The following is a 14,986-nucleotide window of genomic DNA, read 5'->3' as shown; positions in this document are numbered from 1 at the left end:
TGTAGTTTCCTTGCGACTCCGGGCCACGTGGAGGACGCAGTCACAGTGGCGCATGCGCTCTCCAGCTCTCTCGCCGCGCACGTCGCGCCGGGGACTGTGGTAGAACATTGTCATTCTGACCTGGGACCACGGAGCGTCTGGCAGGTAGGTCGTGAGGGGCTGGCGTCCGCCAGGGTTCGCAAGTATGGGGGAGTGTGTGTGGCGGTCCCCGGGCTCCCCTCCGATTCTCTCCCTCACACCCAGCTGACCTACTCTTCTTCTCTTGCTGCCTGCGCAGGGGCCCCTCTTCCTGCCTGGCACCTCTTTCTGTTACCCAAGAACTGGGTTCACGTCTTGGTGGATGTCAAGACAAGCAAAACTAAACAAAACCAAAAAAACCAACCAAGACAAAGATCAGGAGAAGGAAGGATTTATTACTTGCTGCAAGTAAGCAGAACACCGGGGATCTTTCCCAAAGCAGTATCTCTCCAACAGAAAAATTGGGGAAGATTTAAGCTAAGGATGCATGCATATTCATGAAGGGGCTCCAGCAGAGGGGAATTCAGCATTGAATTGTGGCAAAGGTCAACAGAGTCCAAGCTTTAGTTGAAACATCCAGGGTCATAAGAAAGGTCAACATCATCTTGGGTTAGGTTCTGTTGATCTGGTGATTGAGTGCTCGAGGGGATTCAGATTCTGCAAAACAGCTCAAGAAAGTGCTTCAGGCTAATCTTGCCATGGAAATAGAAATGGGAGTTTACAACTGATTTTTACTGTTGTTACTTCTCTTGCCTGATAACTGTCGTTTGTTCTTTAGTTCCCTTAAGATCACTATTACTGAGACCTGTTTAAAGACAAACATTGTGGCCAGGCTTAGATCACAAAATGGCTTGGGCCAAAAATGGCTTCTCTTATGTGAAGAAATTCATGCCTGCTTCTCTTTCTCCGGGGACCCCCTACTTCATCTACTTACACTTCAGCCCCTGTGACCGAGCCCACTGTGTCTGTCATTTCTCTGCATTGCACCTTGGGGCAGAGGCCGTCCTGGGAGCTGGCTTGCACATCCTAAAGGAATAAGATGGGTCATTGAGGGGACCACGCTGAGACCTGGCCATTGTTCACCTACCCCCTCCCATGCTCCCTTCTCTGGGAGAGCTCCCCAAGATTTTCGAGGTGTCTCTGCATTCCCTTTCTATCTCAGCAGAAGCCTAGTGACTGGGATCTGATTTCAGGTAGATTATAGGTCTTGGTCCAGCAGATGGCCCCAGAGCTGTTCTCTTGGAAGATATTCGGTCATGCTGTAGCTAAATATTTTTTACTGTTAATATACGCATTATAGGCACGTTTCACTCCATTTATGCGTGCACATGTACATTCAACAAGTATATACATTGAGTCCCTGCTTTGTGCAAGGCTAGGTCTTGGAGATGCAACAGTGAAAAAGACTGGCAAAATCCCTGCCCTATCCTGCTTCTGAAACGGAATATAAGAAAATCCTCGTTGTTCCCTGGTGGCACAGGGGTTAAGAATCCACCTGCCAATGCAGGAGACATGGGTTCAAGCCTTTGTCCGGGAACATCCCACGTGCCGTGGAGCAAGTAAGGCCGTGCACCCATTCACTGTTAGTGGGATTGTAAAATGGCACAACCAAAATAGAAAACATATCACCATTCCTCAAAAAATTGAAAACAGAGCTACCATATGATCCATAAATCCCACGTGTAGGTATATATTCAAAAGAATTGAAAGCGGGATCTCAAAGAGATATTTGTACATTCATGTTCATAGCGGCACTATTCACAATAGTCAAGAGGTGGAAGCAACCCAAATATCCGTTGATAGATGAGTAGATAATCAAAGTATGGTATATACATACAATGGAATGCTAATTTTTTGCCCTCGAACCTAAGCTCAGAGATGTGACTTCTGAAGGTCACCCTAACCGTAGTGTCCCACCCAGGGTTCCCAGGTAGTGCTCTGTTTTGCTGGGCAAGTTCTGATGCAAGCAGGTGGAATAAATTGTTTTGTAGGATAATTTTGAATGATTCTTAATACAGACTGATCTGAATCATGTCCTTCACTAGCCAACAAGCTCTGTAGAACTCAATTTACCTCCTACATATTTTTTAGTTTGAAAAATGTTTTGGGGTGTAGATCTGGTTGTCTTTCATTTAGGTCAAAGCAGAATGGAGTGAGAAAGTGAAATGACATAAGTCTCTTATTTCATTTATTATTTAAGAATAAGAGCTACCATAAACTGAGCCCTTAGTTTATGCAAAGCCCCATGATTTGTGTTATGTACGTTACCTTATTTAATACTCATAGCAACCTGCTGATTATTCCCATTTATAGAAGGAGAGACCGAAGCTCAAAGAGGGAAAGTAACGTTCCTAAGATTATACAACTAAAAAGTGTTAAGGAAGATAGTGAAGGCTCTTAAACACTATGCCACATAGGTTACTCTTAATTTTGCATGAAGTCTTGCATTGGAAAGGTGGTAAGTGAATGGAAGGTCGTTAGTTCAGTGCTACTTATTGGACGTGGTGCAAATCCGGATGTGGCATTTGAAAGTTTGTGCAGCTGTTTTGGTGGGCATAATGATTGGGGTAACACTGCTGCCATTTACTGGGCAGGGGTCAGGGATGTTAGCCATCCTGCAGTGTGTAGTACCTGACTCTGCTTTGCATAAAAGCATCGGCTTCATGGATTTAATATACACTGAATTTTCCAGGAATACAATAAATGAGGCAAGATTGTATTTTTAAAAAAAATTTTGTACTTTATCAAAGAGTGTTTACCAATTTGGGAGATTATGTCGCCAGTGGTATTACTACCTTCTCTTAGAGGTACTCGTACAACACACCCATATTACTTTGCCTTTGTAGCTGTTGCAGACATGTAATCCTTTTTTTTTTTTAATTAATTAATTTATTTTTGGCTGCGTTGGGTCTTCATTGCTGCTCACGGGCTTCTCACTGCGGTGGCTTCTCTTGTTGCAGAGCACAGGCTCTAGGCGCGCAGGCTTCAGTAGTTGTGGCTCGCGGGCTCTAGAGCACAGGCTCAGTAGTTGTGGCCCCCAGGCTTAGTTGCTACACGGCACGTGGCATCTTCCCAGACCAGGGCTCGAACCCGTGTCCCCTGTATTGGCAGGCGGATTCTTAACCACTGTGCCACCAGGGAAGCCTCAGACACGTAATTCTATGTTTAGGTATGAGTAAAGACTAGTATTAAAACATTTAAATGCTTGGAGAATAGCTTGGTTCTGCTACTCTGAGCTTCCCAGCCTCCTGGTTGTCCCCCTTTTCCTGCAGGACCGTTCCCTGTGTCCGACCTCCCTACAGTCAGCAAGGAAAGAGTTAATGACTGTTGCATGGGAGCTTCGGGACCCTTCTCCAGCTCTACAGATTGTGCCCATGCCTGTGTTGGTGCCTGTGTCAGTGATTATCTCCCTGGGTTAAAAATATCTCTATTTCATAATGCCATCTAGTTATGGTGAAATATTTACATATAGAAAATAGATATTATTTTATTAGAATTACTTTTAGTTCTCCTCTGCATCACAATGAGGACACATATTGTAGGACATGTTTTGATAAAAGTTATGTGTCTAGTAGGTTATGTAATTAATGAATTTCATTTAAAAATAGAAAACAGGTGTTCAAACTCTTCAGTAAAAGAAAGGGGACATTGAGTCTGAGAGTTGAGAACTACTGTGTAATCAGGCTCCACTAGGTTTTTGTCCTTTGTCCTTCTTACTTCAAATTGAGATCGTTTTGCTATTCTAAATTAAAGGTACACCTGGCCTCATCTCAGCAGTAGAAATGAAAACATCAGTAATTTATGTTCAGTTTTTGGTGAAGTTACCGTATCTGAATAGTGTGTCCCATATTTCATTAATTCATGTGACTCGTTTCACCTAAGAATTTTGATAAACTGGTTTAGCTAATTTAAGTTTTTTACCGCAGCATAGGGATCTTATCTCACAGTTCATTTTTCATTCTTCCAATAGACTTTATGCAGTGTCAACACTGGTATGTGACTTAATTATTTGACAGCGCAAAACAAAATTATTTTTTTCTGTTGAATCGGGTTTTGGGTCCTTGCTGTAGATCAATATCATGATAACGTTTTGATATCATCAATCCAGCTATAATAAATGGAGATTTATTATATTGAAGAATCAAATTTTGAGTCACATGAACATTTATCCATTAAATTTATTTTTATTTTTGAAAGGAAGTTCCTTCTCCCTGTAGTAAATTTATTACTTTCTTTCCAGAAATGTCTAATGCAAAAGAAAGGAAACATGCTAAGAAAATGAGAAACCAGCCCACCAATGTGACTTTATCCTCTGGCTTTGTGGCTGACAGTGGTATAAAGTACCATAATGGAGGTAGAAAACCTTTCCAGTCTCCAAAAGGTAAGATAAACATGGTGCTCTCTACACATACTTCCATTTGGATTGCTTTTGTCAGCTCCTTTTGTTAGTCATAATCTAAATGATAAAGGAGTTGAGTTAAAAATAGATACAGGTGACCATTGTTTGCAAGTTTTGTATTTGCACATTCACCTAGTTGCTAAATTTGTAACCCCAAACTTAATACTCATGGCACTTTGATGGTTATTCGCGGACGTGCAAAGAGTGGGGAAAATTTTGAGTCACCTGATGTGGGTATTCCCAGTGGAGGTTCCCGGTGCCTTCCTGCTTCAGCTTCGTACAGAGATGACCAGAGGAGGGAGACTGGTGGGACAGGGCAGTGTAGTGCAGGAAGCTCCAGCTCTCACCGGGGTTTGAACTGCGATTGTGGGGCAGCTTGAGGCAGGTCACTTAACACTTCTGAACCTCATTTTCTCTTTGTAAAAGAAAGGAAATAGAATCTACTAGGATGAGTTGTTCTTACGATTTAAGGTCATAATCTCTGTGAGATGTATGTATACATACATACATAGATACATACTTGTTTTCTCTAGGAGCAGTGGTTCAGTGTTCACTAGTTCAGTGTTGGCTGTGACTCTAGAACATAACTGCTGGGAATAATGAGAATTGGCTGTAGGTATTTGACAGCTGATATATTTTATCTGTACCTTAACAGTTATTATTAAATGACACTTCTATATTTCCTAAAAGAAATGCAGTGCATTCATCATATCTGCGTTTAACTTGTGTGCTGATTTTAGAACCTTGTAAAGTGATATGAAGGGGATAGCTGTTCATCAGGCAGCAACAGAAAAATGATTCAGATCCAACATTCATGCCCACTGTGCCAAGTGAGAAGCCATAGCACACATTATCTCATTTAAACCTCACAATGACAGACCTTGCAACATGTTTCATGATTATAGGGGCTTAATTATCACTGCCATGGAAATAAACAGGAAGGCTGTAAAATTCTCTACTGATCTTTCCCTGTATTCATAGAGATATTGTGTTAAAGTCAGAATGGTTTGAATGCCTAGACATTTGTATAGAGACTGCTTTTATTTCTTTCTTAGCATAGTGGCTCTCAACTTGAGTGTGCCAGAGAATTATGATTAAAGACTGCATATGCAAAATCATGTGGATTATAGTATTTAAGGGAGCTTAGGTGAAAAAGCCACATTGCACTATTTATATGGAGAAAAGTTCCCTCTGTTATACCCAAGGTTCTTTCATGTGTCACACTGACATGATTAGCTAGTGTGCTGCCTCCTAGCTATGTGACCTTGGGCAAGTCAACTCACCTCCCTGCCTGAGATCCCTCCTCCTTAAGGGGAGGACAGTAATAGCCACTTACAGGGTGGTTGCAGGATTAAAAACCTGATCAGTTTTCACCCAACACTCTAATCCTTATCTCTGATAAAAGTGACGTTTTTTCTTTTTGTTTTCTTTTTTGAAAATATACTAGAGCCTCATTCTGGACCTTCACGACAGCGGCAAACCAAAACGAGCCACCATTCGCTGGCTGAGTCTGATGCGAAGGAGCAGCCTTCCTCCAGGGTAACCTTTAAAAAAAAGGGAGGATGGAAAGCAGGTCCCGAGGGCACTTCTCAGGAGATTCCCAAGTATATAACCGGTAGGTGTTTGTACAGAAACCAAGTTTGATTGTACCGGGAGCTCTCTGTTTCTCCTGCAGCCAGATTTCTAGTGCCTTCTCTCCACCCCGGTCCTTGGCCCCGCCTCCCTGTCTCTCTCCTCCCTTCTGTCCACATGGGCGTGTCTCACCTCCAGCCTGGACTCAGACCAGCGCTTCCCTGGGCCTGCTAGCTCTCCCTCCTTCGGGCTCCCTCCTCTCTCTTACTGTCTTCTTAGAGGTTCTGATTTGTGAACTGTTCCTTTTTGTCTTAAAGTCATCTTTGTCACCCCCTCCCCCCTTTCTAAAAAGTATAAAACGCCATCCACACTCCTCAGCATGGAATCTCCAAAGATAAAACCCAATTTAACGCACTCTGACGGCAACCAAGACCTGTAAGTACCTGTCTCCAGGCCCTGTCCAGTCTCATTTTCCAATACCCCCCTTCACCGTCACCCCTCACTACCTGGTAACCCTGTATTCCTTGTACACACCTTAAGCGTGCCTTCTGTTGTTTCTTTATGCCTTCTTGGAGGCATTCACTTAAATTTCTCCAGTGCTCTGTTTATTATTCAGAAAAAATAGTCTATTTTTCATTAAAGAAAACTGAAAATAGTTACGGTCACATATTTGTAAAAAAACAGGAAATATTAAGGAAGAAAACCCCTGGAGTCAAAATCATTTCAAATTTTGTTTTTTCTTTGTTTTCTTGTGGGATTATTACACTTAAGAATGGTTGTGGGCTTCCCTGGTGGTGCAGTGGTTGGGAGTCCGCCTGCTGATGCAGGGGACGTGGGTTCGTGTCCCGGTGCGGGCACGAACGCAGAGCAGCTGGGCCCGTGGGCCATGGCTGCTGGGCCTGCGCGTCCGGAGCCTGTGCTCCGCAATGGGAGAGGCCACAACAGTGAGAGGCTTGCATACCGCAAAAAAAAAAAAAAGAAGAAAAAAAAAAGAATGGTTGTGATTATATTGCATGTAGCTTTCTGTTTTTTTAATTTTTTTAATAAATTTATTTATTTTATTTATTTATTTTTGGCTGCATTGGGACTTCGTTGCTGCATGCGGGCTTTCTCTAGTTGCAGTGAGCGGGGGCTACTCTTCGTTGCTTCTTATTGCGGTGGCTTCTCTTGTTGCAGAGCATGGGCTCTAGGCATGTGAGCTTCAGTAGTTGTGGCACATGGGCTCAGTAGTTGTGGCGCACAGGCTCAGTAGTTGTGGTGCATGGGCATAGTTGCTCCACAGCATGTGGGATCTTCCTGGACCAGGGCTCAAACCTGTGTCCCCTGCATTGGCAGGTGGATTCTTAACCACTGTGCCAGCAGGGAAGCCCAGTTCTCTGTTTTAAAAAAACTCTTTTTTTACCGTTTTTTTTTTTTTTTTTTTTTTTGCGGTACGCGGGCCCCTCACTGCCACGGCCCCTCCCGCTGCGGAGCACAGGCTCCGGTCGCGCAGGCTCCACGGCATGTGGAATCCTCCCGGTCCGGGGCACGAACCCGCGTCCCCCGCATTGGCAGGCGGAATCCCAACCACTGCGCCACCAGGGAAGCCCTTTACCTTATTTTTTAACTAAATTTCTTCTGATTAGAAAAGTAAAACCGAATCCTTAGTTTCACAATCATGTAACAGAAATAACTACTATTGGTGTTAATCTATTAGGAGTTAGGGTAGTGGGTGAATTGTAAGCTCATGTGCTTCAAATCTGTTTTCCTTCTGAAACCTACCAGGAAAAGTGTCAATTCAAGATGAGTTTTTAATGACGGTGGTGTTCTCTTCGACAGCTTCTACTTTTGCGCAAGCTCGAGCTGCTGAAATCAGTGCCATGTTGAAAGCAGTGGCCCAGAAATCTTCTAATTCACTGGTTTTCCAGACACTGCCACGGCACATGAGACGAAGAGCCATGAGTCACAATGTCAAACGCCTTCCTCGACGGTTACAGGAGATTGCCCAGAAAGAGGTATAAGTGTCCCTTAATGTAAATGTTTAGGTTAGTGGTCCTTAAAGGAAGTTGAGAAGTATTAACCTAACAGAATTTATTAAAATGAAGACTAAAAAACAACATGCTCATTTTGCATATTTTTTGGTTTAATCATTATATTCCCCACCTCCACCTCCACTCCCCTCCAAAATTAGCAGGCTGTTGGATATTACAGTTACTTTTAGATACAGCATTTGGAACCTCTCTCTATGATGTTAAACAGTTGATGTTCCCCTGCCAGATTTAAAATGAAAATTTGACCTTCTTACCAGATAAGTAATTTTAGCTCTGCACTTTGGGGGTGTGACCAGTTGAGAGTCGGAAGGTTAAAAAAGGCAGCATCAATGCCTAGTATTTGCCTTTTGTCTTTTTTTAATGTTGAAAACTTGAACTTGGATTTAATTTTTTGTTCATGTCCAGTTGTTTTTGGCTTTACCAAAATTCTTGGCTTGGACATTCTATGATTGTCTAACCACACTATGTCTTTACTAATTGATTCAGAATTTCTTTATCAAGTGCCTTCCGTGTACTGGTATTATGCTGGTGGTGAGGTTAGGGTCCATTAAGGTAAAGTCCTTATTCTTAAGGGGCCCACAAACTAATGGAAAAGAGTTTTTCCCACAGAAGTTTAGCTTAGCTATGGAAGAAGTGAAGAATGAAAACTAAACAGGAATTTTGTTCTCTCTAGATTTAATGTGAAGTCTGTTTCCTAGTGGTAACATTAAACATTTGTCTGTCAGTACCTAAGTGATATGAAATGTGCAGGTTTTCCCCACTTTTATATCTTTGGTCCTAAGTTTTGGGTTTAATTATATTCTTAGATGTTAAAAAACAATTAAAAAAATCAACACAAAGCTAGCGTTTGATTTATTCTTTCTTGCTTTCTAATATTAATAGCCACAAATAAGTTTGAGTTACTGTGTTGAACATTTTATAAATATTCTAATCTTCCCAGTCCCCGAAGCTTGCCCAGTTAGTAAGTGATAGAACTGTGTTTCCTTCCTAGGTTTACCTTTTTCTAAAATCTTCACTCTTTCTGTTGCCTCCTCTACTTTCATTGGAGAAATCACCAAGTTAAAAAATTAAGCAAACTAATGGAGTCTGTAAGGTACTCCACTTCACCTAAAATGAGCTGTTTGAATTCCTAACATTTAACTTTGTTTTGAGATGGTTACAAACTAGGATCTGCCTGTCTTCTTGAAACTCTAGGCAGAGAAAGCGGTTCATCAGAAAAAAGAACACTCAAAAAATAAGTGCCATAAAGCTCGGCGATGTCACATAAACCGGATGCTAGAATTTAACCGGAGACAAAAGAAGAACAAATGGCTAGAAACTCACATCTGGCACGCGAAGCGGTTTCACATGGTCAAGAGGTGGGGCTACTGCCTGGGGGAGAGGCCGACAGTCAAGAGCCACAGAGCCTGCTATCGAGCCATGACGAGCCGCTGCCTCCTTCAGGTATGCTTTTCCGATTGCTTTCCCCTTTACTTTCGTTTAGACCCTTTCTGATTTAGACTTTTAGACCAGTTCATGGTATGCCAAAGCCCTATCTAAGATTATTCATTTTAAAAATAATTACTGGGCAAGAGGCATTTTGCCAGATGCTGGAGATGAAGCAGCCTAAAGTTCTTGGGGCACACTGACATTAATCAAATAATTAGCCAAATATACAGTTGTAAGGGAATACCATACGATACCGTGACCGTTCGTAACAGGAATAGGAGTGCTTCCCCATGGAAGTGATGCTTGAGCGGAGCTCTAAGGGATAAGGAAATGGCAGAGTGGGTGAAGGCAGAGGCAGCCAGATAGGAAGGAAGGATTGAAATAAATTCATTGTGAGAAAGATGAAGAGAGTGAGAGCAGGGCTAACATAGGGCGAGATTAGTTCTGGAGAATAAGTAGGAACCAGATCCTGCAGGATCTTGTCGGTCATGCTCGGGATTCATTCAGCGGTCATTCACCACCACAGATATTTGAGAACCATCTATGCTGGGAAGTTTGTTTTAAACTCTTTAAGAGGACAGTTGGTTTTAGAGCTACATAATAGTATTTATTTGGCTGTCCTGTCTTCTCCTGTGCATCCCCCCACCCCACCCCGCCCCCGGTCAGTTGCTAATTCAGCAGCTTTCTCTCTTCCAGTACGTGTTTAGAAATTTGTTCTTTGCAGAGGGCCTATCTTTCAATGGCAGGATGACCTTGGCCAACTTTTGAAAGCCGTTAGTATTAGCATCCTCTGCTACCTCTTGAGAGCAATGTAGCAGAATAATCAATACAAGAACCTTAAAAAAATTGTGGTAAATTAGACATAACAACAACTTTGTCATTTTAACCATTTTTACGTATACAGTTCTGTGGCATTAAGTGTATTCACGTTGTGTAACTGTCATCACCATCCATCTCTAGAGCTTTTTCATCTCCGAGACCAAAGCCCTGCATCCATTAAACACTAACTCCCCATTCTTCTCTCCACCAGTTGCTGTCAGCCACCACTCTACTTTTCATCTTTATGAATCTGACTACTCTAGGTACCTCGTATAAGCAGACTCACACAGTAAGCCAGCTCCTTTTGAGACTGGCTTATTTCACTTAGCATGATGTCTTCAAGATTAATCCATGTTGTATCATTCGTCAGTTTCCCTCTTTTTTTTTTTTTTTAAATTATATTTATTTATTTATTTATTTTTGGCTGCATTGGGTCTTCCTTGCTGCACATGGGCTTTCTCTAGTTGCGGCGAGCGGGGGCCACTCTTTGTTGCGGTGCGCAGGCTTCTCATTGTGGTGGCTTCTCTTGTGGAGCACTGGCTCTAGGTGCCTGGGCTTCAGTAGTTGTGGCACACGGGCTCAGTAGTTGTGGCTCACGGGCTTAGTTGCTCTGCGGCATGTGGAATCTTCCCGGACCAGGGCTCAAACCCGTGTCCCCTGCACTGCAGTTGTATTCTTAACCAGTGTGCCACCAGAGACGTCCTCCCTCATTTTTAAGGCAGAATAATATTTCATTGTATGTATATACCACATTTTGTTTATTCATTCATCTGTCAGTGGTCACTTGAGCTGCTTCTACCGTTTGGCTATTGTGAGTAATGCTGCTATGAACATGGGTGTACAAATATCTCTTCAGTTCCTTGCTTCCAGTTCTTTTGGGTATATACCCAGGAGAGGAATTGCTGGATTATGTGGTAGATCTATGTTTAATTTTTTTGAGGAACCATCATACTTTTTTCCATAAAGGCTACACTATTTTGCATTCCCATCAGCAGTGCACAAGGGCTTCAGTTTCTCCATGTCCTACCAACACATGTTGTTTTCTGTTTTTTTGATAATTGCCATCCTAATGGGTGTAAAGTAAATACAAGAACCTTATAAGAGCCTTTGATTTGAAGACTCAGCAGCAGAAATCATGGGTTATAGTCAAATTCTTCATTTTGATTGTTGAGGAGCCTGGGATCCAGAGAGATGAAGTGACTTGCCTAGGGCTGCACAGCTTGTTGGTGGCCTACGTAGCAAGATAGGCCCTCCCCAGTGCTACGTCGGGAGCTGATTCCCCTGGCCTCTGCTTTTTCCACTGTACTCTGTCATCTCTCAAATTTTAAGGCAGACATATAGTTACTTCTCATTTTGGACAGAATTTTTGCTGAGGTTATCAGGTATTTTCTTTATATTTTGATTAGTCCTAAGTAATAAAAATAATAGCTAGTAATAACAAATGTTTTTGAGTACTTAATTTATGTCTGTTTTAGTACTTTACATGTGTTTACTCACTTAATCCTTACAACAACAGTATGGGGTAAGTTTTACCATTATTTCCATTTTACAAATGAGAAAACTGAGACGTTGGGCAGTTTATCCCCGGCCATACAACTAATGAGTGGTGAAGTTGGGATTTGAGCCCAGGTAGTCTGGTTCCAGAGTTCCACGCTCTTAACCATTATTCTCTGCTGTCACCCAGTTGTACACACTCTGGTGGGGTTCCTCTGCCACTGACAGCTGAGAGCGGATCGCTATTGCTGGGAAGATTTCTGTGTGTGAGTGGTAGCATTGATTAATGTGAGTTTGTCAGAGCCTTACCTATGACTTTAGTTTCAGTTGCTGCGTGTACTGAAATTGCTTAAAGGAGCCATGGCGGAGGGGTTGGTTGGGGGTCAGTGAGCCTGAGTTGAACGCTAGCTTCTCCACTTACTGATGATATGGCTCTGTTCAAGTAACAGTCTCTGTCTCAGTGTCCTCATCTGTCAAATAAGATTACGATAGTACCTGGTTCATGAGGTCTTGGGAAGATTAAATGGCAGTCCATATAAGGAGTTAGCCCATTGCTAGCACTTAAGTAACCTTTCAGTATCCATTAACCATTATTATAGTTCTTTAATGTAATTGATTTTATTAGCTCAGTCTGAGCTCTCTTCATCTTACTTAAGTTGGTATGGCCTTACTCTGATTGCTCTCAGTTTTCCTTGTGCCATTGCTTAGTCAAATTTGGATATCATGGTCAAGACTGAGCAGTGGAGAAATGTGGGATAAACTGCCACGTGTGTCTTTAGGCTCAGTGTTTAGTAATCCTGAGGTCCTGAATTAGGGAACCAAAGTGAGCAAGCTTAACATAATATTGCTGAATTTATTACCATCTTGCTTATTCTACTCTGATTTTTTTTACTTTAGTTAGGTTTTGGAGAGGGATAATCCGTTACTTAGAGGCAGTAGTTTTTACACCCTACTTCGAACTTATCTGTGAATATGGGATAAAACACATATTTTCTTTCTAAAAAGTAGGAACTGCCACTTACATTTTCAATGGAAATTCAAGCTTTTGATTGTATCTCCCTCTTTTTGCAGGATTTATCCTACTACTGTTGTTTGGAGTTGAAGGGCAAAGAGGAAGAAATACTGAAGGCACTTTCTCCAATGTGTAGCATAGACACAGGTAAACTTGTTTCAGAGCTGAGTCCCATTTTATTTTATTCTAGTTTTTATAAATTTATTTATTTTTATTTATTTTATTTTTGGCTGCGTTGGGTCTTCGTTGCTGTGTGCGGGCTTTCTCTAGTGGCGGCGAGCGGGGGCTACTCTGCCTTGCAGTGCGTGGGCTTCCCATTGCGGTGGCCTCTCTTGTTGAGGAGCACAGGCTCTAGGTGCGCGGGCTTCAGTAGTTGTGGCACGTGGGCTCACTAGTTGTGGCTCTCGGGCTCTAGAGCGCAGGCTCAGTAGTTGTGGCGTATGGGCTTAGTTGTTCTGTGGCATGTGAGATCTTCCCGGACCAGGGCTCGAACCCGTGTCCCTGCATTGGCAGGCGGATTCTTAACCACTGCGCCACCAGGGAAGCCCAGAGTCCTATTTTAGTCTTTATATATGTATTCATTTCATGAACAAGTGTCTGCTGTAAGCATTTTGGAATTTAAACACGCTTTACTGAGACAGTTCATGTTACCAATGACTATGTTCATATAAGGAAAGCTTGGGGTGGCTTTACAGCCATTTCAAATATTGTTGAGTGTAAAGTGAGAGAACCATTATTCTGGTGGAGTGAATTTAGGCAGGAGGAAACTCAAAACTCATTAAATCATTTACTCAAATATTTAACTGAGAACTTCTTGGGTGGTTTTGATCACTTCTTGATCTAAGCAGTGATCGAAACCAACACCTCATCCATCATGGAGTTAGACAATAAATAACAGTATGGCTATCAGGAACTAATAATGCAGTCTCAGCACTTGAAATCTTAGAATTCTGTTTCTGTTTATGTCAGGATTGACTTTTGCAGCAGTTCACTGTTTGTCTGGAAAGCGCCAAGGTAGTCTCATGCTTTACCGGGCAAATAAATATCCTAGAGAAATGCTGGGTCCTGTGACATTTATCTGGAAGGCTGAGAGGACCCCTGGTGACACTTCTGAGAGCAGGCACTTGTGGATATGGCTTCATCCAAGTCTTAAACAGGTATAATCCTTGACAGTATTTCCTCATCACTCTGTCACTGTGTTCTTGATGACTGTTGGAAATCAGTGCTATAGAAATTTGAATAGTCTAAAAGTTTGATTGATAGCTTGGTATGTGAATATAGGGAGGATAGTTACGTGAATATTAAGTGGAGCAAATCTTGACCTGACTTTTAGTAAGCCCTAAGTAGAAGGAGAGATGAAAACCAATCTTATTAGGCAAAGGGCTTGAAATGGTGCACTGGGACTAATGCTTCCATCAGCCTGAATGGGTTCATTGGTATTCAGGTGCTTGTGAGAGCCTGTTTGATGATGAGAATCTGTTTTGAGTAATTCTGATGATTTTTTAATACTGCATTTAGCTTAGCTTTCCTTTTTTATCATACTCCCTGCTTTTATACAGTAGACTGTAAATTTTCTCCAAATTCCTCTTTAAACTAGTTTTTTAAAAAAACTGGTCAGAGTATTCATGTTGTTTTCATTAATCTTTGACATTTCAGAGTTCTTTTTCTGTTCTAAGTGCAGAGGAATCAAAAAACCTTTTTGATGATGATAAATGTAGTTTAATTTGTGAAGAATAAAAATGTACATTTTTAAAGGTAGAAAAAATAACATAAACTAAACCAACTTAAATTCGAAACGTATTTAAATTCCAGAGTTTAAAAGTAAAATGTTTAAACATATCCTTAGGATATCTTAGAGGAAATAAAAGCAGTGTGCCAGTGTGTGGAACCCACCAAGTCGACTGTCTGCCTCCCTGATCCCCTTCTGACACCATCCCAAGAAAAAAGCCAAACTGACCTGCCCACAGAGAAAATTGGCAAGAAAAGAAAATGGAAAGATGATGAGGAAAATACTAAACCAATTAAAAAAGTCATCGGTGATGGAACTAGAGATCCACTTCAGCCGTATTCTTGGATCTCTCCAACCACAGGCATTGTAATCAGGTATGGGTTGAATTTGCTCTGAACCTACTGACCGTTTTCAGTGAAGGTGTGCTCTGTTTTTGCCGGTGAAACAGACATCATATACGATGGAAGTTTCCATTTTAAGACCTT

General features: G+C 41.9%; 1 protein-coding gene across 3 annotated transcripts in view; it reads left to right on the top strand.

Annotated features, from left to right (window-relative positions):
* Position 1: 1 nt before the first annotated feature.
* POP1 (POP1 homolog, ribonuclease P/MRP subunit) overlaps positions 2 to 14,986 on the top strand; it is a 38,958-nt gene continuing 23,973 nt past the window's right edge. For 2 of the 3 annotated variants that reach the window (XM_067711669.1, XM_067711666.1), the window contains exons 1-8: positions 2 to 144; positions 4,259 to 4,399; positions 5,865 to 6,032; positions 7,808 to 7,983; positions 9,214 to 9,462; positions 12,832 to 12,919; positions 13,742 to 13,929; positions 14,619 to 14,875. In XM_067711669.1, coding sequence (XP_067567770.1) covers positions 4,261 to 4,399; positions 5,865 to 6,032; positions 7,808 to 7,983; positions 9,214 to 9,462; positions 12,832 to 12,919; positions 13,742 to 13,929; positions 14,619 to 14,875 — 1,265 coding nt within the window. In that variant the 5' untranslated portion in view covers positions 2 to 144; positions 4,259 to 4,260. Of the gene's footprint in view, positions 145 to 277; positions 427 to 4,258; positions 4,400 to 5,864; positions 6,033 to 7,807; positions 7,984 to 9,213; positions 9,463 to 12,831; positions 12,920 to 13,741; positions 13,930 to 14,618; positions 14,876 to 14,986 lie in introns of all 3 variants that reach the window. The other variant, XM_067711667.1, reaches the window with a different exon arrangement.

This window comes from Pseudorca crassidens, chromosome 17, assembly GCF_039906515.1.
Source record: "Pseudorca crassidens isolate mPseCra1 chromosome 17, mPseCra1.hap1, whole genome shotgun sequence".
Taxonomy (NCBI): domain Eukaryota; kingdom Metazoa; phylum Chordata; class Mammalia; order Artiodactyla; family Delphinidae; genus Pseudorca; species Pseudorca crassidens.
The sequence above is the reverse complement of the archived record's forward strand: the minus strand, read 5'-3'. Positions and strand labels throughout refer to the sequence as shown.